This window comes from Canis aureus, chromosome 19 (assembly GCF_053574225.1).
Source record: "Canis aureus isolate CA01 chromosome 19, VMU_Caureus_v.1.0, whole genome shotgun sequence".
In the NCBI taxonomy this organism is placed as follows: domain Eukaryota; kingdom Metazoa; phylum Chordata; class Mammalia; order Carnivora; family Canidae; genus Canis; species Canis aureus.
Window position 1 is genome coordinate 15,551,635 of NC_135629.1, and position 27,289 is coordinate 15,578,923.

A 27,289-nucleotide genomic window follows, 5' to 3' on the forward strand; every position below is an offset into this window, starting at 1 on the left:
CAAGTCTGCCATTGTTCTATATCTTCCTGCTGCTAATGCAAAGGGAGCTCAAAAGGTAGATACATTTTCTGTTCTCTGCTTGGAGAATTTGATGTGTAACCATGATAGGGCTAATGGCAGTTGTGTGCCTGATTTCACATTCAACTTGCTGAATATTTACCCCCCACAGAGTCCATGAAAACAAAGCAAACAAGAAAAGCTACAGAAATCTATGTGGAATATTAACAACTAAGCCAAACTTTTCAAAGAGACTGAGGGAAAAAATAAATGGAAGGGCAAATATAACTTATGAAGCAATGTCAAGTTGAAGTTCAAAAAGGAAACATCAAAACCACGTGCAGAGACTGAGATTTCAATGTCATAGATTTCCTGTAACACTTGGGCTTATTCATTGCTTTCTCTCAAAAATATAGAAAGCTAGAAGCAAAACCTTGCCATCACAAAAAAGGAGATGGGGCAGGGAAGGGAGGGTCTTGAGAGGATTATGAAAAGATCTTGTAAACTTCTAATTACTTCCATGGGTTCTTTTTGTGACTTCCAACAGAGTTATGGAAGTTAAGGTGCTGGACCAGAATGCTCAATGGTAGTTATTTGTGCCAGCCCATGTGAAATCACAAGTGAATTCAACATTGTGAAACATCATTAAATGCTTTCTTTGTTTTTAGAGTAAAATTAATTCATAAAGCTGAATCTGAAATGATAAATATATTTTCTTTTTGAAGTGAATACCTGGACAAGGACCCAGGATTAGGAAAAGAATATCATATTATATAAATGGCAAAGAATGAGATAATCTTTCTTTTTAACATGCCAGTTGCAGATCCATAGGGCAGAAGCCCACACAGTAAAGATTTCTGCTGCCACTCACTGAGATTGGATGAATCAGATCTAAGTGGGTGAGTTTCTTGTATAAAGTCCCATGCCTGATGGAAATTATTTTTATTCCTCCATATCTCTTTGGGTCACCTAGTTCAAAGTCCTTGAATAACAAATGATCCATTTTAGTGGATGACAGAAAACATGATTTACTTGGGCAGAGGTGCCTAATGCATATGGGCCTATGGTATTTACTTCCTAGTTTCAACTACATTTTAATGACTCCATGTCTAAATAATAACTCTAAATGAAGCCTGAACAGGTTGATATAGCACTATTATGTTTAAATGTTTTTTTGGGGTAATATATGTAGATTCTACATATTAAACAGAATTAATCACATCCATATATTAAATCATCTATTTTGGTGATTCATGTTCTTTTAAGGTTTGAAATGGATTAATTCCCCCTCTAAAACATATCAAGTCTTGTTCTCAAGCTACAAATTCAAATATAAGGTTAAATGATTGTACTGGATTTGACCTGTGACACTGTTAGTTTCTTGGATAGATGAACAATCTTTTCATTTCAATCTTTTGTGCAATAACTGCCAGAAATGACCTAAATCTTTATATATTCCAGTCACTGGAATCATGTAAGCATCATATCCAATAAGAATTTATATCGCAGATGGATATAATTTGAACTTAGTGGCCGAATAAATCTCAAAGGTAATGAGATCTCTGATTGTCCAAAACCAGAAATTTCTAAAAGGAAGAAATGCCATCATAAGCCCTAGAACTTAGAAATTTAAAAATGTAAAAAAGGATATGCTGGAGAAAAGCATTTATTTTATTTTCATTTTTAAAAAAGATTTTATTTATTTATTTGTTCATGAGAGACACACAGAGAGAGAAAGAGATGTAGGCAGAGGGAGAAGCAGGCTCCCTGTGAGGAGCCTGATGTGGGACTTGATACCAGGACACCGGGATCACGCCCTGAGCCAAAGGCAGATGCTTAACCACTGAGCCCCCCGCAGGTGCCTCTGGAGAATAGCATTTAAATTACTATTGCAAAGATGGGCCCAGTAGCCATTAGAAATTATTTCTGGTATCTTACACAGTCTTGGAGAAGATGAATCAGCTTCAGGGAATGTAGATGTTTAGCTAAAAATGCTTCAGAAGTTTATTGGTAGTGGGTTTTATGAACCTGAAGATAATTACTCAGCTTCAATTTAACACCTATGTATATAGTTACTTCCCAAATCTTTATCTCCAGCCTGGAATTTTGGACTGTTGACAGAATCCTTGAGGTATTCTCATTAACTTTGCCTTGAATCCAACATTCCAAGTGCTGACACTTGAATGATTCATCTCCAAACCTTACTGTATAGTCTTCCAACTTCTCCTTACAGTCTCTTCTTAAGTCCTTGACTTCCCATTTGCATATCATTGAACTGGAAGACCAGCTTTACCAGAAATACTGATATTGTGTTCCGAGATAGGGTCCATATTTGATATTCATTCAGCCCTCATAATCTACCATCCTCTGACTTCAGGCTCTCATCCACTCAGCACATATCAGCAGGCAAGCACCCTAATATGGCGGTTTTCAAATTCAATTCTGTGAAACTCTGAGGATTCTGAGGAGGTCCTGTCTTCAACTAGAGAAGCCTTGGTTTGTTTTAAATATTGAGAATTTAATGTAGAAAAAAAGGAACTTGATGATTAAACAATACATGCACTTTGAAAAATACTATGCTGAAGCCATCTAATCTTGTTTTGTAAGAAGTAGCTTGGATTTGGAGCCTGGTGATTGAAAGCTTTTCTCATTTAAATTGAGGCAAGGTTAGACTTAACAGTATCTGAAGTCTCTTCTAACTTTAATATGCTAAATCTTTAGATTGCATCTTGAACCAATCTAATTCTTGGATCTCCTGGATTCTCTGTTAATTTGTGCTTCCCTCAGACACTCCTAGTTAGGGTCTCTTTACCTCTATATTGCACTTTTGCCTCTGGCAATGGCAATACCATGAGGTCAACTCTCTCACAGGTAACAATCATAAACTCTGCACAGAAGGTAAAAGTCAACTATGGAAAGGCATATTGGAGTGCAACCAAAAGCAAGTACATTTCTATTAATAGGCATTCACTAGTAAATACAACAGATACGATTGTGGGAAATAATCTGTGAGATAATGGACAGGATTTGTGAATGTGCTTTGTACACTGTAAATGTTAGACATACTAAGAGAACACTACCATCAATTCATATTTTTAGGCTAATAGTTACAGTACTCTATCATCTGGTTCTACTCAGTTCTCTTACTTTCTCTCCAACTATGCCCAGTGAACGCATAGTCCTTGGCAAGTAAGGGTCTTCTTTGTCCACAAGTCCAATAAATCAGTTCCTCCTCAAAACTTTGATCTTACCACTTTGTCTTTTTGAAACATTCTCTTCCACTTCATTTCCAACCTGTTTTTACTCTGAAGAAACACCTCCTCCACAAAGCCTTCTCTGATCTTCCAATTGTAGTCCTTCTGAATAGATTCTGTTCATTTGGCATAAACAGCCTATTTTGTGCCATTACTTGTTTTTGTAAGGCCTTAAGGTTGGTTCACTAACCCCATATCTACCCAAGAAAACCAAGCTATTACTCTAGCCTAACATGGATTAATTTCCTTTTAATTTTCAACTTACTCACTACCTAGTGATTCTCAGAATCTGTTCTTACTGCGTTGAGCTTATTTCTTTCTCCTTCCCCTATCTACCTTCTGAACAAAATACTACCAAAGCATGATGCTATTTCTTTATGGAATATCTCTTCAGTATCACTTTATATATGTTATTTCTCAACCTTATAGTAATCTGTAGGCTAAATAGAATTATCCTCATTTTATAGATGAGGCCTCGAAGTAGTAAGTTCTCAAGCTAAATAGAATTATCCTCATTTTATAGATGAGGCCTCGAAGTAGTAAGTTCTCAATTCAGAAAGTGGTTCAGTTAGGATGGGCACACAGGCCTGCTTATCTCCAACATCCATCTCTATCTGTAGGCTCTCAAAATATTTTCAACCCTACCATCAGTGATGATGTGAGCATACTTTTGGATCTGTGTCTCTCAAAGTGTGGTCTCAGGACCATTGGGGTTTCCCAAGTCTCTTTCAGAAAGCCCATGATATCTTTTCCTCCCAACTACCTATCTGTATGAGATCAAGTTTTCTTCTGTTAAGACAGACATTAAAGAGATTTACAAAAACATAAGCAATACCCCTTTTGTCATTAATTTTTTGGGGAAAAATACAGTTTCTTAAAATAATTATGTTACATGTTGTCATTTTAAAATAAACTCCTAGGGCAGCCCAGGTGGCTCAGCGGTTCAGTACCACCTTCAGCCCAGGGTGTGATCCTGGGGACCCAGGATCCAGTCCTACGTCAGGTCCCTGCATGGAGTCTGCTTCTCCCTCTGCCTGTGTCTCTGCCTCTCTTTCTCTCTGTGTCTCTCATGAATGAATAAATAAAATAAAATAAAATATTCCTAAATTAAATTCTCAGTTTTAATTTTTAATATGATATAGATAGATAGATAGATAGATAGATAGATAGATAGATAGATAGATACAACCCACATAAGCAAAAATTCTTTGGATATAACCAACATAAGCAAACATTCTTTGAAGTATTTAACAAATTTTAAAGGTGAAAAAAATGGCTGAAACCAAAAGTGTGAGAACTTCTACTTTAGACAAGCACGGGAACTTTCAGATAAACAAATCCACTTATGTAAAGCTTGCCATGAGTATATTTAAACAGTAATCCTGTGGTATAAAAATTGTAATAGTACCTCTGCTTTCTATGGTAATACAGAGTGAGGGAACTGCATTGTATTTCAATGTATTCTCCTTGATATAACCTTTTCTTCCCTAATCTGAGGCTTCTCTTGTCCTAAGGATCTCATGTCCCCACTTCTGTATTATTTCCCACTGGCCATCATTTACAATATGTTCTCAGTGTGCACCTCTTGAAAAATTGCAGCAAGCCATTTTATTAGAACTACCAGATAAAGAAAAGGAAACAAAAACTGTTGACTTTATCTTAAGTGACACTGAGGGAAATTGAGGGTCTCAGTATCAGTTCTGTCCAGGATAATTAAGCAGACTATTGCTCTACTGTGAAATTACCTTATCTGTTGTGTTCATCTTTTTGGTCACTGTGTCCTTTAAGCCACTTTGTAGGGCTGAATATTATCTAGTGATCACATATACGTAGCATATCCGGGGGGAAATTAGTATGCTATGCTGTCTGATGCTTCTGTATTCACTTATTGATGACCTTAGAGATACTCAAACATTTGTTTGCAGAGTCCTCAAGCCTACAGTTTTGCCATTTAAGCCAAAGGACCATAGCATACAAGGTCTAGACATACAACTAAATATGTAATTTAGAAATGAAAATAAAAAGAGCTCTTTTGGACTCAATAATCAGTTGATTATCTTAGAAAATAGGAAGTGAGAAAGTCAATTGTCCATCTGGATGTTTTCATTTTATGATGCTGGTTGTGGAAAATACAGAGAAAAAGTAGCCAGGTGATTAATGGATTTCCCCCTTACCTATTGTATTAAAATATCTTCTTGGCAGAAAAAGTAATGTGCAGTGTAACAGAAAGAGTAGCTCTAGTCATAGCTCTAATTCTCACTCACCCTATGATCATGGGTAAGTTAATTTATGTCTCTGGGCTTTATTTTCTTTGCTTATAAAAATCAAAGGGTTGGCCCCAATAGTTCCTTCCAGTTCAAACATGACAGGATTCTATGAATGATAAGCCTGCTCAAATATTCTGTTCTCTGTTTCCTAATGGTGAAGATGATTTTACTCTCTTAACACCTGTTACATATAGGAGAAATTACAAAAGAGTATTAAATATCAGATTCTTTAGTTCACACTTCATTCTTCTAAATGATGACTATATAATACTATTGGTCTATCTGTGAAAGAAAGGAAGTGACTATACAGACACAATGAGGTGGAAAAATGAGTAATTATCAAGTGAATTAAATATATTTTATACATTCCTTTCCCTTCTTCAAAGATAATTACTTTAGCACTCTCATTCTACTTTGTCTATGTAGACTGTCTACAATACCTGATGTGACAGCAAGCTGTTAGCTTTGTGAGAACCAGGAACACTTTTGCATGAACCCACTTTAATCTGCTTCACTCTGCCACTTGCAAACAGCTTAGGAGAGAGCAATGTTTCTCACAGTGTGGACTCTAGACAAGCTATGACAGCATTACTGAAGCATAACTTTTAAAAAATGCAAATTCTCAGGCCCCATTCCAGTCCTACAGAATCAGAACCTCTGTGGGGGGGCCCAATATTCAGTATTTTAATAAATTTTCCATGTTATTCTAATGCACATTGAAGTACAAGAACCTCTATCTAACATGGAGGAACAAGCATGGCATTTGGAATCTGGCTCTGTTTCTTACTATGTAAACTGAGGTTGGCTACATAATCTCTTTGGGAAGCAGTTCCATCTACAAACTGAGTTTATTAGAATGGTAAGTTTTATTGGCTCTAGTTCCAAAATTTCTCTCAAGTATCTCCATTTATTTTCTTTCCTTGAGTCCTAGCCACCAACATCTCTTACCTAGATGGGTCCCTGACTGATTATCCTGCTTTTGCTCTAGGTTCCCCAGAATCTATTCACCACAAAGCAACTAAAGTGGTCTTCTAAAAACATGAATCATATCGAGTCATTCCCCTTCTTAAAATCCTCCAATAGTTTTCCATTATACTCAGAATGAAACCCAAACTCTGCCTGGCTTGTGAGGTATGTGTCACCCTCCTATTTTTCAAGACTTTTTGCTCTGTCTCACCATGCTTTAATTATACTGGTTTCTTTGATGCAGCTCAAACATATCAAATCGTTTTCTGTCTCCGGGTCTTCGCAATTCCTTGCCTTCTGCCTGGGAGGTACTTCCCTCGAAAGTCTGGCTTTTGCTCACCCTTTGGTGTTCAGCTCAGAGTACAATTCTCAGACTAGTCTTCCCTGACTACCTTATGGAGCCTTTCCCCTGCTCCTAATTATTTTATGCCATATCATCCTAATTATTTTCTTCATAATTCTTATCATAATATGAAAATTTCTAGTTCATTTATTTGCTTAATAGTATATTGTCTTCAACTTCTAGTAGCAACAATCTCCTTGAGGGCAGGGAGTTGTACTGTAACCCTATTGCCTAACATTGCCTACCATTTGTATAGAGACCTCTTCTAACAGGCTTGAGTAATGTTAATAACCTGAGCAAGGCAAAAGGGGCCAGAGTGACCATGGAGCTGAATGCAAACAGGATCATTAAGCTACTCACCTTGAAATAGTCACAGGCCTTAACTGACCAACTACAACCAGGCACAGTTCCTAAGATTATCAAAATAAGGAAAGTTCCATATATTCCCATACTCCACCCTGTAACTATAGCCCCTTACCACCACCTCATGGTTGACATTCTCTCCTTTGCTGTCTTGCCTACTGCTCCTTTGCATTGTATTAAATAAACATCTATCTCCTTTGTTATGACTCGGGTGAATTCTTTCACTGCTTGTGCCGCCATCCGCCACCCAATCAGGATGCCCCACAATACAGCAGGCAATGAAAAGAATATTTGTTGAACGAATTAATAAGATATTAAAATCACTGGAAAATTTCTACCTTAGCAACAAAGATTTATTGTATCTTATTCTTGAAAATTACAGATCTATTTGTAGAAATTTTTTATGCTGAAAAATGTCTGAAAAAGCAGATTAAAACTAGACTACACTGTATAATGTATAAATTTATCCAGTCACTATTTCCCATACCTGAAACAAATGTAACATTGTGTGTCAACTATACAAAAAAAGAAAAAGAAAGAAGGAAAGAAATAAAGAAAACATCAAAACTAGAGACCACACTGGTCAAGTATAAGTCATGGCAAAAATAAAATAAATTGGAAAGACAGTGTAGGGTAAAATGTTTTATGTCTGAACTAGTTTTAAATCTTCACACATCCTAAACATGAGTAGCACATGCTAACCTACAAATACAGTTATAGTGGGAATACACCAGCCAGGAATAGAAGCTTCCATCATTCTGACACAGGGAAGATGGGAACAATGGAATCAGGTCTAGGAGGCCTTTGGAGGAAGGTTAAATGGTTCCAGTTTTAGACAATAAAAATAGCCATTTTGCTAAGCCAGATGAGAAGTTAGCACACCTGTGGCTGTTGAGGTGGCGATTTGATGAACAGAATAAACAACTTAGAACCATAAAAGAGAAACAGGTTCCTAAACTCAAACCCATGGTTTATAATCCCTGAGCATAGCACATCTTAATGTTGTAAGAAATTCTCTTGTCAACAAAGACAGAATGTTCATGGATAAGTGACTGGGGCTATTTTCTCCCCTTTTGTGCTACATAGTGATTTTAATTATAATAACTCATTTAAATTGGAGATCTAGACAGCTGGATATTGGGAACTCAGCATTGGGAAAACCCAATAGAGACCAAAAAAATGAGAGAAAAAAAATGACAGCCAAGCACTTTTGTATAATTAATCTCTCCTGTGACAATGAAAACAGTTCGATAATTTCTGTGTCACTGATATGCTAGTTGAGGAAAAACAAAAGAATAAACATAGATGCAACAGCCAAGTGCTATTAAAGTCAACTGATCTGACAAGCTTCTAATACCAAGGGTGGTTGGCAACTGAGAAAAAAGCTGAGTTATCTTCAGAAAGCAGGCAAATTTCATTCTGCTTTTTCCCCCATGCATGGATGCAGATAACTCCATTTAAAAGGGAAACACTGTTAGAACCTGATTTTCATCTCTAGGGCAGGATCCCTGAAGAAAAAACCATTTTACTGCACAAGGCTGAGGGCCAGTGACAAGTTTGAGTCTCCAAAACAGTACCTCTGGAGTACTCTTTTTCCAATGCAGGAAAACTTTGACCCACTAGAAAGCACTACATCAACTCCTGGTTACAGAACATTTCATACTTTCATAACAAAAACAGATACTTCACTTAAAAAGAGTAAAGTGAAAATACTTTATTCAATGAGTTGAGCAACTCAAATAACACTTAGGAACAACCACACTAAATTGAGCAGTCTATTCAACTAATACAAATGAGAAAACATTGGCTATTTACCCGAATATTTTCAGGTTGTCCTTACCTGACAAATAAATAATTATTACACTTGTGAGAAAAATGTACCCTAAACACTTGAAAGATACATCAATTGTATCTCACTAAACATGTAACTTTTGGTCTTACATTTTTCAGTCAATTAACTACGGAGTCTTTTGCTTTTCACCCAAAGTATCAACTACCACAGTTTAAGAGTAAAGATTAAATATCAGGTCCATCAGTTGGTTTGAGCAGAATTAGTTCCTCATAATTGTTGAAGAAATATGAATGATTAAAGAAGTGTATAAATTTGTTCAAACAACTGTTGCTCAGGTCATCATGTGAAATAGTTCCTAGAGCCATGTGTGCTCTCCTGTTACCCTGATATATCAGGTGTGTGAGTTCTGAATCCTGAGGGTCATGTGGGGGAGTTCCTTGCAAGCTAGCTGATACTCCAAATCTCTGTTCAGTTTTCGATCATGCTTCTATGATTAATGAACAAAATATTTGGCTATATCTTAAAACCAAAATGCTTTGGAAGAAGAAATGGTTAAATAAATAGACCTTTATGGTATCTGTTATCGCAAAAAATAAGAACATTTAAAACTTTTGCTACAACCTGCCCCTAAGGAGCTACTCTCAGCATTTTAATATACATTGTTGTATATTTAAACTATTTGTGAATAATTATCAATCTATGGTATTTATTTCCAATATCCCAGAAAGATGGGATTCAAACATGTTCCAATTTGGCAGAACTCAATTTGCTTTCAAAATGCCTATCCAATGAGATCCCATTTTGGATTTCAAATCGATGCCCTAACAGGGTTTCCAAGACTGGCTAAATTGGCGACCACGTGCTAGCGGTTTTACATTTATATTATGTTTGGATCAATGCCGATGATTTGATTGGAACAGGAGCAGCTGCACATAAAAAGTCTTTGGGGTGAGAGAGATTTGTCACGCTCCACTCTGATAAGAACTAAATTTGGGGAGTATGCATTTTGAAATGTTCGTGGTACCACATTAAATTGCTATCAAATACAAGCAATTACAAAGAATTAACATGAGCCCCAAATCAAAATTTGAAAGAAGAAAAGCATACAGTTTAAAATGAAATAAATCAGGAGAAAGAATAACAAAAGGTTCCTGTGTCAGGTTTACAGCTTGATGGCAAGAAGAAAAATGCTTCCTTTGCAAGTGCATTTCCACTAATACGCATCTCCCAAACACCTCAGCCTGATTTCTTCCCCTCTGCCCTGTCAACATCCTTGTCCCCCACCCTCACTCTCCACACCCAGAATCACCCAGGGAATGCTAATTAGCAGCAAACCAAGGGTTTTACACAGTCTTATTTTACATGCTCTTTCCCAAAAAGCCTGAATGCAAACCTCCCAGTTTATGCTTTTAATGCCAAGGTCTGTAGCATTACAAATGATAAATTGGAAATGCAAACTTACCATAAAAAGTCAACTGTCCCCTTGCTACATTTTTCCCTCTTGAATTTTCAGCCACACATTCATATAAACCAGCATCTTCCTGCTGAAAATTGGGGATTTCAAGAATTCCATTTGACTTGTGTCTTCTGGCTTTCCTTGCTATAGGCTTTCCATCAGCTCTTCTCCAGATAATAGTTGGTACTGGACTGATAGCAAGAATAAAAAAGAGTGAATCAAATTAGAGAAAACTTTTTGAACCTATGCTTCCCATAACTCCTTCCTTCTTTGTTCTAAACATATAAGCTTGCCTTAGACAGTATTCCCCAAATTTCACTCATTCACATATCACTAAGATTTTAACCATATCCACATTTCTAGTATTACTATATATTGTGTTTTTCTTAGAATCAAATAACTTTTCTTAACCTTAAAAATATGTAATATTATCACTAAAATAAAAACAGATTTTTATATGCTTGTTATATTTTTTAGTATAACTGTTTTTTTCCTAAGGCATAAATATGACAATAAAAATTTCCATGCACAAATGTGTCAGAATGAAAAGGACAAGCAAATTTTTTCACATTCCTCCCATATGAGGTCCAGATCCTCCTTTGCATTAAAAACCCTGTTGAGTTGTCTGACTACTTTGGTTATTGAAAGAAGACAGAGGGATGTTGTGCCAGTTTTGAGGGTCAGGCAATAAGAAACTAGCAGCTTCTGCTTTCTCTCTCGGAAAATTCTCTACAGAACCTTACCAACTTATAGCAGTAGTTCACTAGGAGAGTGGTTTGGGGAAATTTCACTTAAATTAGTAAGATAAGGAAAGAAGCCATCTGTGGGGTCTTTATGTACTCTCAAGGCATCTATCATCCTACAGCCAGAACTGTGAGAACACAGCTTAAGTTGCAAAGAGGGCATCGTTGAGTCTGCAAATCAATGGTTTAGCAAGCTAACCACAGCTTTTAAGATTGCAGCTTCCTACCAGGGGATACAATTATTTACTATTTATTTTGCACAAAAACACACACACAGAGAACTAATTAGGCTAAAGACTTGCTAATCTTCTCTGGAAAACCTGAGATGGTATTTAAAAAATTAAAGCCATCAGTTCTACTATACTTGTTTAGAACAATTTAAGTTAATTCAACAGACACTAACTCAAGATACAGAAAGGGCTCTATCAAAAGTACATTACTGGTGCCTTTACATTTGATGAGATATACACTTAATACATGCCTTTACAAATAACTGTACTTAGACATAGTCTTCCCGCTCTTAACTGGGCAATGATGATGTGTTTCGGCAGCTGGATGTGCATCCCCAAACATTTCTGTGTAGACTGGAGGAGCCCAATTTTGGTCTCTTGTTTTTATTCCAGTGCCATTCAAGCAGTGTGAATAGAGTTTAATTCATACCCCCTTTGAAGTATGAACAATGTGAATTTTTCTCTTTTTCCAAAGAAAGATTTTTTAAGGTGTCACCTTGCATAGTTTACCAAATTTATACCTAGCCTATGCAGCTACCTGCTTTCACCTTTTCCCTGGATTGTATTTCCTAATGTATATATTTAAACTAAAAAATGTGATGTAGCCATGTTATATAACTTAGCAATCTGCTTTTAGTCTCTTAGCAATAAATCATGGGTATTTTCTTACTTTTCATATGTTGCTTTACAATTTGACTTTTAATGTCTGTACAGCATTCAGTCCTACAGATAGGTCATAGCTTATTTAATGTGGTAAGTTTCCAGGACATAAGAATTTACCACTGTATTGTATTGTGCCAAAGTAAAGATAATATTGCAGCTTAAACTGCCTTGATTTAAAAACACGGAAACCCAAAAAATCCTTTTATTAGAGCGGAAAATATAATGAGAAAAAGGAATGTCTTTCTTCTATGGTTGGTGTAAAATGCAAAAAATATACAGAAACAGATTACATGCTGATAGGAGGGGGGTTGAGTACAAGTTAGTGTTGCTGCTTTAGTCAACATTAGGGCACAGGAAGAGGATGGGGAGTTAGCAGTGGGTTAGCTGAGAAGATGGGGTTGGGTGTACAGAGTAACATCAATCATTAAAATCCACAGATGACCTAAAAATTCTCATTTTAGATGACAGTGTGTATCATTTATGCCAAATCCTTTTTTCAGGGTTACTGGGAGAATCTTAACTGATCTGTTTTTCATTTTCTTTATGTCCTCTGAGAGATACACTATGGAAAGGCAAACTGGATCTCAGGTTCATCACTCCACAGATTTAATAATAAAGTCATGAATAATTTTCAGATAAGCCTCTAAAATAGAGACTCTCTTAAAGAATCTAAGGTCTCACCTATATTTAGCCAGAACAGAACGAAATCCAAACTAGGGAGAAGAGACTAATAATTTAAAAAGAAATTCAAGAAAAGTTTGATGCATCCTCTGTAAACTAGTGCCAGAATGAAAGTCCATATTTTTCCAAATAGTCAGCTTGAGCGTACCTCAAATGAAGGCCATTGTTTTCCTGTCATTCTGGGTTAGACAGCATGCACATTACAGGTCACAATAATAGAACAAAATACTTTTTCAGAATTGCCCATTCTCTTCTTCTTTGTGGCCCTGTCAATTGTGGCAGCCTAATCCCCTTGTGCCATTATAGGTCCCCTCTCCATGGTAAGAGGGCAGAAACAAAGATGCATACGTAGAATTACAAAGAGAAAGGCTTGACTTACTTTCAGTTACTGCAGAAACCATCACTGTGAACAGTGCAAATAAAATTCTATATCTGCCCAGCTAAATAGAGGACAAGATGGAAGAGAAACCAGAACTTACTTTCCTAAGGCAAAGCATTCCAGCTTCACTGTTGTTCCTTTGGCAGTCGGCACCGTTTCTGGGAAGTGCACTTCTATTTTTGGCTCATATTCACCCATCACCCCTGTGAATAAACAATGGAACTAAGTCTTTGTGGTTCTTTTAAAATGTACACAAGTGCTTTATCTCTTAATGTAGGATGTTCTAATACATCATTATGTGTGCAATTAATTTCTTCATTTAGAGCTGGTTCTATCTCTAACCAGCCTTGAATTGTGGCTCTTCTCCCAGTTCCTATGAGGGTAAATTCTGTATCACAGTGCCATACCATCTGCCTAGGATCAAATTCTCCATGTATATAACTTCACTTATCAAAAAACCTTTTTTTTTTTTTTTAAAGGCAGTCATAGGACCAAAAAAGGAAAGAATAAAGTCTTAGTCATCAGGAATATCAAGTAAATTATCTTTTTTGAAAACATACTGCATGCAGAAAAAGTTTAAATATTAAAAAAAAAAAATAGGGATCCCTGGGTGGCTCAGCGGTTTAGTGTCTGCCTTTGGCCCAGGGCACGATCCTGGAGTCCCGGGATCGAGTCCCACGTCAGGCTCCTGGCATGGAGCCTGCTTCTCCCTCCTCCTGTGTCTCTGCCTCTCTTTCTCTATGTCTATCAAAAATAAATAAATAAATCTTTAAAAAAAAATACATCCAGGCTCTCTTATGTCTATATAAAAAAATCTGAATAATCATTTTGTGACCATGCATTAATTTATTATTCACTTTCATTACCAATCAGAATTAATCATAAATTAATGCAGAGAAGGTAGCATCAAATGGCAGTATTATTATATTTTGAACCAATGTATAAATAAAGGACAGTAGGAAGCAACTACAGAAAACAATCTTAAAATTATGCTCACCTTCCCAATGGCATGCTTACTTTGAAGATCATATTCTCCCATTTTCCCATATCCTAGAAAATGTACATTTGTGGCCAAGGTAACATAACCTAACAACCTAAGTCCATACTTTATAACTAAAACTTGTTGAGTATTTCTTTTTTAAAAAATATATTATTTATTTATTTATTTATTTATTTATTTATTTATTTATTGATGAGAGACAAACAGAGAGAGGCAGAGACATTGGCAGAGGGAGAAGCAGGCTCGCCGCAGGGAGCCCATGCAGGACTTGATCTCGGGACCCTGGGATCATGACATGAGCTGAAGGCAGATGCTCAATCACTGAGCCACCCAGGCAACCCTCGTTAATTATTTCTTATCAACACATTCCTGACCCCATGTCCTACTGCTCTAATTGATTGAATACATTTATTTTTATTCAATTTCTAATTTTGTCCTATGGTCTCTGATTTAGCAGTGCCAGTATAAAGTTTGGAATTACTTAACTTACCAAGAAATGATAGCATCTTCCATTTCACCTCTCTTTAGGTTTCCCATAGTTATAGAAAAAAAGACTGAAGGATTCAGAAGAAAAGGTAAAAACTAGGAGTGGATGGGGACAGGTACAATGACAGAGGGAAGCAATTCCACTCACTTTGCAGAGGTGATTCTTTTCATCTGCAGCTTTAATATGTGGGAAGCATCAAGGGGATTTCCTTAATGTGTAAACAGAAAATCAACAGTGTCATATGACATAACTGTCTAGCTAGGTTTGCTATGAGGTATGTAATCAAACGTGCAAAGGTGAACATAATTGTTTGATTTTCTTTCCTTTCACAGAATGACAAGGAAGATTGGATTTGGGAGGGAACTTTAAAATAATTTAGTTTAGCATTTTTAATCTGGGCATCCATTGATGCACACCTTCCCACAGACAGGATCTGTAGCTAGCAACCTATTCCCAAAAGGACTCTAAATAGGGGCACTGGGTAATACAGTTGGTTAAGTGCTCAAATCTTGGTTTCCACTCGGGTCATGATCTCAGGATCATGAGATTGAGCCCCATGTTGGCTCCCCATTCAGTGCAGTGTCTGTTAAACTTTCTCTTTCCCTTTCCCTCTGCCCCTCCCCACGATGTGCATGCTTGCACTTTCTCTAAAATAAATACATCTTTTTTTTTAAAAAAAGGACTTTAAAGCAAGCACCTTTCCCCCAATTAAAATCAGTCTGATCTGTCTCTTCCTTTTGTGAGCAAGGCTGTAACCTAAAAGGTGTTAAGCAGCTTGTCTTTTGTTTTACAACAAGCTAGTTCGTGTTCTAGGTTGCAACCCTGGTCCCCCCCTTCCTCTTTTACTATGGCTTCTCACCACTGCAATGATTAACACTACAAAACCAGATTCAACTATACTAAATCCATGTTTGCCGCATTCAGACACAAAATCATTCCTTCCTTTTTGGCCAGTCTGAGTTCTCTTCCACTTAAACTTGGATTTGCCTTCCTTTGAGCATTTGTCACAAAGCTGGACCAGTAAAGAAGTGGCGTTTGCTTTTGATGGCATTCACACACAGCTGCTGAACTTGCTAACCAACAGCATACAACTGACTCATTGTCCCATAAATATCAGTAGTATGACTCTGAGTGCAGGAACAAGTTAACACCTTTTAGTGTTGTGTGTGTGGTTATGTACTCCAAGAGCAGTGTTAATTAAAAAAAGAATTGCTTTGAGAAAAAAGAGGTCTTTTGTGTTCCCAGGGAATCAAAACAATCTGCATTGCAGTGCATCATGTGTGGGAAGGAGATGAGGCAATAATGTTAAAATACAAGGGACAAGGTTGTTTTAGCAGTGATCAGGTTTTCCCTCTGCCTTCTCTTTCTTTCTTTTCTTTTTTTTTTTTTTTAAAGATTTTATCCATTTATTCATGAGACACACACATACACACACACACAGAGACAGAAAGAGAGGCAGAGACAGGCAGTGGGAGAAGCAGGCCCTATGCGGGGAGCCCAACTTGGGACTTGATCCCAGGTCCCCAGGATTAGGCCTTTGGCCAAAGGTGGCGCTAAACCACTGAGCCACCCGGGCTGCCCTGCCTCTTCTTTCTACAAACACTACATATCCACTAGGTTTCTTTTACCCAGCTCTGGAAGATATACCAAGGAGCAAATATATCTCACAGGACCTTTTCCTGAGAAACTGAAATATCACTGCAATGCAGAGACAGAGTAGAAGATCCCCTGCCCTGTTATCTCCTCATCCTAAACTCCTATGTACCAAGGCCCAGACTTGAAGTCCACTCCTCCAGGATCCTTTTCCTCCTCCTCAGCCTGGCCTATTTTCTAGTCCATAGTGCCCTTTAAATGATCGCATAGAATAAAAACCTCTTTGCCTCAGTTCTGAATGTTTCCCCTGACTTCTTTATTTATTTATTTTTTAAAGATTTCATTTGTTTATTTGAGAGAGAGAGAAAGAGAGACAGTGAGCAAGTATGAGTAGAGGGAGAGGGAGAGGAAGAAGCAGATACCCCATTGAGTAGGAAGCCCCATAGGGGGTTCGATCCTAAGACTATGGGATCATGATCTGAGCTGACAGCAGATGCTTAATCAACTGAGGTGTCCTTTCCCTGACTTCTTGAAAAAACACATATACACACAAACACATTATGAAGGATAATTTACATATCAAAAATTGACCAACTTTAAGTGTATGATTCAAAGATTTTTGGTAAATTTACCAAGTTGTAAAGCCATCACCATAATCCAGTTTTAGAGCATTTCCATGACCCATGATCCTTCATGCCTGTTCATAGTCAATCCTCAGAACCTGTCCCGGCCCGAGGCAATACCTCTAATCTGCTTTTTGTCTCTGAGAATTTGCCTTTTCTGGATATTTCATATAAATATAATTAGACACTATATATTCTTTTGCATCTGGACTCCCACTTGGCATAATGTTATCAAGATTCATCCATGTTGCAGCATGTATCTGTTCCTTTATATTGCTGAATAGTATTCAACTGTATGGAGATACCACATTTTACTTTTTTATTCCCTGGTCATATTAGCAACAAAGTACACAAAGTGAGTAGCTTAAAAAAAAAGAAAATTATTCTCTTACAGTTCTGGAGGCTAGAAGTCATAAATGAGGGCAATGACAGGCCCTCTGCTCCTGACACTCTGAGTAGAATCGTTCCTTGTCTCTTCCTAACTTCTGGTGGTGGCCATCAATCTTTGATGTTCCTTGCCTGGCATCTCCATTACTCCAGTCTCTCTTTTGTCATCACAGGACATGCTTTGTGTCTTCTCATTGTATTTTTATAAGGACACCATTCATATTGGATTAAGGCCCACCATCATCCATAATGACTTCATCTGAACTAATTACACCTGTATAGACCCTATTTCCAGATAAGGTCATATTCTGAAGTACTGGGGGTGGGTGGGGTTATATCTTCAGCATAGCTTTTTGGGGGGACACAATTCAGCCCATAATACCAGTTGATGGGCATTTATTGGGTTGCCTCCACTTTTGGCTATAAAGAGTAATGCTTATGAGAATATTTGAATGCAAGTCTTTGTGTGGAAATTTCTTTCATTCCTCATTCATTTTTTACATGAATGACTTATCTCATGCTTCATGTCTCAGCTCAAAGGGTGCCCCTTCACAGAAATGTTTTCTGATCACACTATCTAAAATAAGTTGCTGTGTTATTCTTTATTAACATCTATTTCCTCTATGTTAATTATCATAATTCACAATCTTGTTTATGTATGAGTCTAGTATCTGTCATTTCATTGAGACTGTACAATGCATGACATCAAGTAATGCGTCTATCTTTTTCATTTGTACCTCTAGCTTCTATCATTGTTTCTTCACCTAATAGGTACTAAAAAACTACAGCCATATAAGTAATGTCATTTTACACACAAAATCCTGAGCCCTTCTCAAACAGCATTACTGTTTTCTATCATCTTTATAGCTATTTATAGACATGTTATCTCTTTCTTTGTGCTTTCATTTCCTTGAGGAATGGAAATACTTCTGATTTTTTTTCCTGTGGCCCTCACAAATCCTAGTTTAGTACCAAGCATATGAAGAAAAAATATGATTAGCAGGAATTTGTGGAAGAGAGGAAAAGATAGAAGAATATAGGCCTTATACTATGACACACAATAGCTATTAACTCAAACATGCACTTCTTTCCAGGCACGGAAGTCATTTCTAAAGTATCAGCATCACAGCTTCTTATATGATGACTTCACTCACTTACACCAGGTTTTTTCTAAAATGAGCTCTAGGTTGTTTAGGTGGTCATACGGATGATTTCTGGGTTGATGCTCATTGATCTATATTTATAGCTATAGAAATTAAAGTAACAGAGCTAATAATACAGATTGATCTGTATTATAACAAGGTTATAGGACATAAAGATATGGATCAGAGATTGGATGGTATGGTTTTCATGATGTTTAAAGAATTTTCATTATATTTAAAGATTGTCCTAGTCTTAAAGTCATAAAAAATAAAGAAAGCAATTTTCTGTAACTATATTATGACATACATTTGGGGGGGGGGCACTTGCAAATTGTTTCATTTAATTTGGTGACATCTGGCAGAAGATATATTTTTTATTTGACTATTTACTTCATTTTAACTATTTTGGCCTTTACTTTCTATATTAAATTTAAAAAGCTGTTGCCGTTTTTATTTTTTTATGGAACAAAAGAGTACAAATGTATTCTTAAAACAAGGTACATTTTTCAAGTCCTTTCTCTGGCCACCTGTACACTTTTGAACTTAATTGGTCTACAGCTGCTCTGGTGATTTACAGAATGATTAGGCAGAAAGAGAAAGGCTGCTGATGGAATTGCTCCAGACTCGTTTTCTATCTTCAAACTATTTAAAAGGTGAGAAGATATAAAGACCTAGCTGTGTCCACACAACCAAGGCAGGTAAAAATAAGGAGTGCATATCATATAGTCAAAATCAACCAGGATACATCATCTCAGTAATATTCCCTTTCTCTTGCATGATATCATTAATTTATGATACAATTTGTCTACAGAGACAGCTTTTGCTTTTAATTTTACAGACATTTATACCTATAATTTTAAAAATAAAGAAAAAAGTCTTAATTCATAAAAATGCATGTCCATATTTTCCATTCTAAAATGAGAGACCCACCATAACAAATAGTGAAAGTTAAGTACTTGAAATTCTACACATTAGAGTCCTCAGGAGTCAAGGGCTTAGCTCTATATTTATATTCTGATGGAGTAATTGAGTAAGTGTTTATGTAATATCAACCATAAGACATGTACTATGCCTAGCACAATGTGGATAACCACATCTGATTATTATCTTCATGACACCTGTAGGCCACCCTTTTATAATGCCTTTCATGGTAACATGGCATATGCAGGCAATGAGTGTTCACTGAATAACTGAAAGAGCTGACTTTCTGAGGAAGATGTGGCTAGAAATTCCTAGGGTATTTTTTTCTAAACCAGTGGTTCTCAAACTTAAAATCACCTTGGAGGGCTTAAGTTTCTGATTTAGGAAGTTGAGATAGAGCCTGAGAATGTGCATTTCTAACTATTTCCCAAGTGATGTTGAAGCTTCTGGCCCAGGGAGTATATTTCAAGAATTTCTGTAGTAACCATGACATGTTAAGCCCAAAGCAAAGAGTACAACATAGTAATACTAGACTCTCCTGTGGGCTAGTCACTGGAAGAGTATTAGAAATGGAATCCTACTGGTTGCAATGCCCATCAAGAGCCTGAGCCCTGTATATGACCTTGTGGCAATGACTGTTCCCCTTTAAAAACCTAAAAAAATCATTAAGGTGACAATGATGTCTATTAAGAACATAGAATTTAACAAAATAACTGGCAAATTATAGAATACGAAAGAGAAATCAGTCACACACCATGCTTGTTTAACTACAATTTGCAGAGTGCTGTGTTGGCAGAAAGAGGCCACTTTGCAGAGTTGAGTGCCATAACATTTTGCCAACACCTGCCTCAGCTGGAACCTGTGCTTGCTAAATTAAGCCACAGAAGGCACTTTTACCCACTTCCACAGAGTGGGATTTTCTACTAAAAAAATGGCAAAAATCATCTTATGAAAAGTTCCCAGATGATTTTCTTGTGGATGAAGTCATATGATGTGTAGTTCATTAAGCTAAAAATATTTGGAATACCTCAGTCCTACACATCCCTTTGGCTGAATTTACAATTTGCTCTTTTAAAAAAAGACTTGTTTTCCTCTGGTTTGAAGGAGACATTGTGAGGTCTAGGATACCATCCGAGGTCCCCTTCTACCATAAGACACCCTCCAATAGGTGAATTTCCATTGAGTTTGAGGCCACAACAATCCAAACAACAGCCCCCCTTCCCTGCCGCTGCTGCCAGTGCTAGAGAGGAGTAAGGAAGCTGAAGGCTATACAACCTTAAATTTAGGGTTTTAGGGTATCCTCAGAAATCTGTGGGATGTGAAAATAAACATGTTTTAACTTCAAATCTGAATTCCTTCCTTCCTTCTCAATAATTAAAGTGCAGAGATAACTTTAGTCATTTCAGAACGCTATCTCCTATATAAAGGTAGAGTGAATGCATCCATGCTTGACTAAAATAGTCCTGGTTTACCCGATATCCTTATGTAACTTGCTAAGTTTCCAGTTTGGACAATTAATTATAAGGTCATCTTCTTTTGGATGAAAGAAAGCCAGCTGTCATCTTCCTGTGATTAAGTACTTTTATATTCAGCCTACTAAAAAGGTCTTCATATTATCTTGAACAATATACTTTCTCTCCCTCTAATTTGTACATGTTGGTCCTAGTTCAAGTCTTTGGAACCACAAAAAAAACAAAAAAAACAAAAAAAAAAAAACCAAGTCTTTTGATGGATAGTCTTCATATATTTAAAGATGTTATCATGTTGTCAGGGATTGGCAAAGTTTTACTATAAAGTGACAGAGAACCAAGGTTTTATTTAGGTTTTGTGAGCTATACAGTCTCTGCTACAACTTAACTCTGCCATTATATAGCTGGAAAGCATTCACAGACAATATGTAAACAAAAGGACATGGCTATGTTCCAATAAAATTTTATTTACAAAAACAGTAGTTGGCAGTATGGCCCATGAGCCCTACTTGGCTGACCCCTGGCTTAGAAGAAACGAGAAAAATAGCAAAGTTTCAGAGAGTTGATAGAATCGACAAACTATTAGAGCTAACAAGAGAATTCAGCAAGCTTGCCAAATGTCGACTCACACAAAAAAATAGCATTTCTGTACATCAGCAATAACTAACTAGAGAATGTGATTAAAAATAAGAAACCATTTGCAATAGAAACAAAAATTACAGAGAATTTAGGAATTAACTAAGAATACCCAACATTTCTATGGATAAAATGTTAAACTTTTTTTTTTTTTTTTTTTGAACAAAAACAGATCACAGGCAGAACTGGCCTGCAGGAGGAAGTGTGCCAACTCCTGCTTTAAACAAACAAGGTACACATTGCCTGGTATTTTTTTCCTTCCTCAACTCATGATGGAAGCTTGGGCTGTTCCCCAGCATCAGGCCAGATTTCCTCCCACCCAAGGCACTGCACCCTTCACTGCTCCTTGTTGGCTCTTATTACAAAAGAGACTTAAATGAACCTGCTTTTACTTCCTCACTCTCCTCCAATATGGCCCCACTCCTGCCTCAGGCAGTTAGGCTTCTCAGCTGGACTGTCAGCTGTGATACACAGAAAGACTTCTGCTTTCCTGGTGACAAGTATACAACAGGTACTCAATATTTGTTGGTTAAATGCATAATCCAATGAATTCCCCATGTCATCTCAATTTTAGGCTAAACACCTCCACATCCCTTATTCATGTCTAATCCCTCTGTCTGTACATGTGTTTTCTGCAACTCAATTCAGTGATTCTAATAAGAATGAAACTTTAGACCTTTCATTAATTTGGAATCTCTAAGACAGTAGGTTTCCAGGGGCTGAGATCACATCTTTTTATTTCAGTGTACCACACACAACGGGTACTTAACAGATGTTTCCTAACTGACTAGCTAAATGACCATCCAAGACCTTTGGCCCCCATGGACCTGAAATGGAATGACTGTGCTAGAGGTCTAAAGCTGACTGCCAAGTTTCTAAGCTTGTCAAGCCTTCAAAATATCCAGAGCCATTAAGACACTATTAAATCAGATTAGCAATGGCAGTTTAGCAAAATATCTCACATCCTTTAGTCATTTAGATATTCTCCTCATAAAACATGTTTTACGCCCACAGATCCTCAACTGTGATGTTGTTAGAGAATTAAAAACAAGAGATGATTGCTGTGACAAAGCCACACAAAAGTTGCAATTAGAAGTGAGAGTAAAATAAAGCAAAGTGTTTTGGTATAAACTCTAGATCTTAAGTAACATAAAAACATGTCTAAGTGAAGAACTTATTTCTACCCATCACCAGGTAGAAGTGTCATTTTGCTAATTTAAATGCTAGGACATCAGTAAAAGGTTGTAGATCAAGTTTACAATCAAAAAAAGATCTTCTTAATGAATGGGTTTTTGATCCAATCCCCTGAGGTTAATTAAGCAGCCAACAAATAAAGCTGCTTTGTTTATGAAGACACACAGTGGTTGTTAATGCTCACTTGAGGTTCTAATCCAGCTTGGGGCAATATTAGAAAAGTTTACAACAAACTGATGACATATCATAATGGAAAATACATTATGCTGCATCAATATAATAGAATACCCTATAATATTCTAGTTTTATCCTTTCCATTTTTTAGTCTTAAATTTGGAACTTTAAGGGAAATGCGTCTTCTAAGCCACTAATAGTCACAGAGGTGAAGGCTCACAAATGCCCCTTTTTGATCAGAAAGAGTGAGTACACCTAGTTTCGTGCTAGGATTAGTTTTTAGCATTGGGAAGAAATCTGATCCAATGAATAGCATCCGTTGATTAACATCTGATATTCCTTGGCCTGTGTGAATATGAAGATTTGAGTAAGGTAACGTAGAAAAGTTGTGACTAGAATCCTAGAGGAGAACTACATTTAAACGTGGATATGATATACAAATCACTCATTTTAATAGCTAAGAAAATGAAGAACCAAAGAAATGGTATGATTTTTGTTATGTGAATTAGTGGCAGATCTGGGACCACAGCCCAGATTTCATGACTTCTTTTCTTCTTGACTTTTAGCCCTGTCCCCATTTCACTGCATTCCAGGTGAGGCCACACCAAAAGAGAGAAAGCTGGTTGGTACCAGTCAGGCACATTCTCAACCCTATGTCCAGCCCATCTGTTTCTGTCCTTCTTGCTCTGAAGCTGCAGGAAGCTAAGGCTGTCTCTTGTCCACTGGGTTAAACCTGACTTCAGGTGAGAATGCTAAATACTTCAGTGCCGACCATACTCAGCATTTTTATGGCTATATAAAATTAGGCCAAGAAAAATGGGTGAGAACTTAGAAAAATATCACCAATTATTCTGGTTATATATGAACATAATTTTTAAATTTTAAATAACTTTAAATGGAAGTATAATACTCAGAAAAGTGAAGTTTACATTTTAATTTCCAAAAACAATATATCTAGTGTATAAAGCATATGTATATTTGCACAACATAACCTATATGTTTGTAAATGTATATATAAGAGAAGGGGAGAAAGAGAAAGAACTTTTGGAACTGTAACATAGGATAAAGCCCTTTCCCTCTCTTCCTTAGTATCTCTTCTATTTAGAATTCTTTTTTTTTTTTTAAGATTTTATTTATTTATGCATGAGAGACATAGAGAGAGAGAGAGAGAGGCAGAGACACAGGCAGAGGGAGAAGCAGGCTCCACTCCATGCAGGAGCCCGACATGGGACTCGATCCCCAGTCTCCAGGATCCCATCCTGGGCTGAAGGTGGCACTAAACTGCTGAGCCACCAGGGCTGCCCTCTAGAATTCTAATTAGGGATAATATTCAATAATATTTAACACACACTATACAAAAGCATAAAGCCATCGACAGACACTGGCTGTAAACTGCTCAAAATTTGTCTTAGTTCTAATAAGCAAAACAACTGCCAAATCAATCCCCAGCCAGCCTCAAGGAAAGCAGAGAAAAAGGCAAAGGTTAAATAATAACTCTTGCTCAATTATGTACCTGCGTATATAATGTACATAAACATCCTCATGGACATGACCTCATTTTGCCAAGACTGTACTAATCTCTGCTAATTCTTCTCTTCTTTAGCCACTTTAGAGGACATCAGGGATAGTGATTAAAGACAGAAAAAGACAGAAGAAATGGCCATTATAACTATCATCTAAATCTATGATTTCTCTTGGACTTAATGCTCTATTACTTTTGTTTATAGAAATTTGGGACAACTCTTTGAGATCTGTGTAGGAAGCTCATAATAGAACAAACTCATCATCATTAATAACCAGCAGTTGGCCAATATTGATCCTGAGACTACTTTAGTACCTGTCATAAAAATAATTATGATACACTTTTCTCAATTAAATCTTTTTTTCTTCATGGTACCTAAGCAACAGGTGCACTTTCCACATGACAAATTATATTTTCTTTCCAAAGCAAAATTTAAAATATCTAGATAAACTCTGACATAAAAAATTTTCTCACATTAGCCTAATAACTCAATTTTATACTTCCTAGAGGTAAATACTACATGGCAACATAAAGTTGTTTAGGAGAACTATCAATACAAAAAATGTAAAAAATCCTAGTGGGAAAGAAACAAGGTAAATCTATTAATGTAGGGTCCCAAACAGCTTTTGTGAAACTCATTTAAGTAGCATGGTGACAGAGCACTGGGAAATTGATCCTGATGCTTCCTCATCTTACTCCCCTGATCTTCAATTCTCTTCTTTCCCAAAGAATAAAGATATAAAGTTGGACGATTTCTAAGTGCCAACCATCTGTAAATAACCCTTTACCACCTTTACCAAATGTTTTCCTAAAAACTCAAAATATTTCTAATCAATGTAGAAAAATGAGAAAATACAACAAAGCAAATAGAAGAAAAAAGAACATTTTACCACTGCAAGTTAAACACTTCAAAGTTTAACACTGTTAGCATTTTGGAGAGTAGTGTTTCCAGCTTTCTCTGTCATCATCCACATATATTTTATAAAACAAGGATAATATTATCTATACACTATGTAATCTGTTTTTAAAAATAGAGTATGCTGAGTATATCTAGGTAAGGAGGTTACTGACACTGCATTTTATTTTGTCACTCATCAAAGCACTTTTTTAACTTAACGCAAAAGATAAGCCTCTGAGCTAGGTACTGTCATCCTCACTTGACTGATGAGAAAATGGAATGAAATGAGGTTCAAGTGATGTCCAAAGTCACACAGCTAATAAGTGGTAAAACTGGATTCCACCCTGGGAATCTGGTTCCAGAGTCTCAGGGTTTACCTCAAACCATCCTGCCCTACATTCCACTAACGATTTGAGATATAAGAAGGGGTGAGCCATGTGAAGAGCGTGGGAGTGGGAAGGGAACATAAAGTACCAAAGTCTTGCTAAACTGTGGTGAGCTGGGGGCAAGGGGTAAATAGGGTCATTGGGATAAACACGGGACACATCACATTTGATATCTATCAGGACTTGAGTCAATGTTCACTGTTCACTCTTTATGACTCACTGTAGCCTTTTGGGCTGGAAATAATGAATCACAGTCCAGAACTGCTTAGCTGAAACTCCAAGGGAATAACCTGAATATTGAGGACATTTAGTTCTTTAAACTACATCTGCACTTTGCAGGGAAAATGACCAGCCATGGTAATTAGTTCACTTCAGGCAATAGACTCTGATGTCTTGCTTATTCATATTTCAGAGGCAGAAGGGATATGTGAAATTTTGAGAGAGCTTCAATTAACAAAATGATTGTACAAATTCTATACAACCTTGCATTTATTAGTCTAATATACAGTCGCTAAATACAAGATCATGCAGAATGATAATTTTATTGATTTTATTCTTGTAGAATAGACTTTAACAAGAATGTCATCTTTATTTTGCAATCTCTTCTTGATTTATATTTCTCCTTTTCTCTTACCTCCAGACAAGAGCTAATTAAGTAACCTATTTTGTGCTTAATAATATAGTTCAAGTATCCATTTTATGTACTCTAGCCTAAGTGGGAAAGACATAGTATGAATTTTCACCATGCAACTCTCATGGAAATTAAGAATGAATGGGCATTAATTGCTGAAGAATGATATCTTTATTCTGCTAATTTTGTGATAAAATATTCTAGTCAAAAACATTTGTCATCTTGATGAAGATATACTAGACAAGTCAAGATATATCTAAAAGCCAAGCAAAAGGCAAAGTTGCTGGCAACTTGAACTGCCGTGATGATTCTGGAGTTCTTATGTTCCTGAATTTTTGTTTCTTCTGGCAACTGTGTGCAATATGTCTCCTGGGCTGTCTTAGCAGATCATCAATATTTCATTACATTTGTGACTTGACACACCTGAATGGATAATACTACCACTGAACAGACATTTTGGCATAAGTGCATTATAAGCAGCAGTCAGAGGGATTTATTTTTAAATAAGTCTGTACAAAATGCCAGTGGAGCACATCTTTTGCAAAAGGCTCTTCATCCTTAGGTCTAGAGAGATAGTATCAAGAACTTTTGAAAAAAGTGGTCCTTCACCTATTTTTCTCCTTAAACTGATAAAATGTTCAGTTTTATTTAATTCAGCTTATTACAACATTTTTAAAGATTTTTAAATTTATTCATTTGAGAAAGAGCATAAGCACACGCAGACGGGAGAGGCAGTAGGGAGAGGGAAAAGCAGACTCCCCACTGAGCAAGGAGCCAGATGTGGGCTCGATCCCAGGACCCTGGGATCATGACCTGAGTCAAAGGGTCAGGTTCAACCTACCTAGGTACCCTTATTTCAACATATTACATTAACATTTGTCATCTGGCAAGCACTGTGCTGGTCCCTAGAACAAAGTTGGATGAACCAATGACCTGTGCTTGATCAGGGTTTCAGCAAGGTGGGAGAAGAAGGCAAGCTGATAAGCGCATGTCAAAATATCAGATGAGTATTATGATAGAGAGATCAGACAAGAATCACAAAACAAATTATTCTTTCTATTGCCAAGAGGGAAGTCATGCTTTTGGCTTTAC

The 27,289-nt window shown here is 36.8% G+C and overlaps 1 protein-coding gene and 1 long non-coding RNA gene across 19 annotated transcripts in view; one reads left to right on the forward strand and one right to left on the reverse strand.

Moving 5' to 3' along the window:
* CNTN4 (contactin 4) overlaps nt 1–27,289 on the reverse strand; it is a 927,650-nt gene that overhangs the window by 150,750 nt on the left and 749,611 nt on the right. For all 13 annotated transcript variants that reach the window (XM_077858022.1, XM_077858031.1, XM_077858030.1 and 10 more), the window contains 2 exons: nt 13,235–13,337; nt 10,445–10,629 (listed from right to left, as the gene is read on the reverse strand). In XM_077858022.1, the coding sequence (XP_077714148.1) occupies nt 10,445–10,629; nt 13,235–13,337 (288 nt within the window). The remainder of the gene's footprint in view (nt 1–10,444; nt 10,630–13,234; nt 13,338–27,289) is intronic.
* The window catches only part of LOC144289691 (uncharacterized), a 172,076-nt gene that overhangs the window by 105,374 nt on the left and 39,413 nt on the right, over nt 1–27,289 (forward strand). The window lies entirely within an intron of this gene.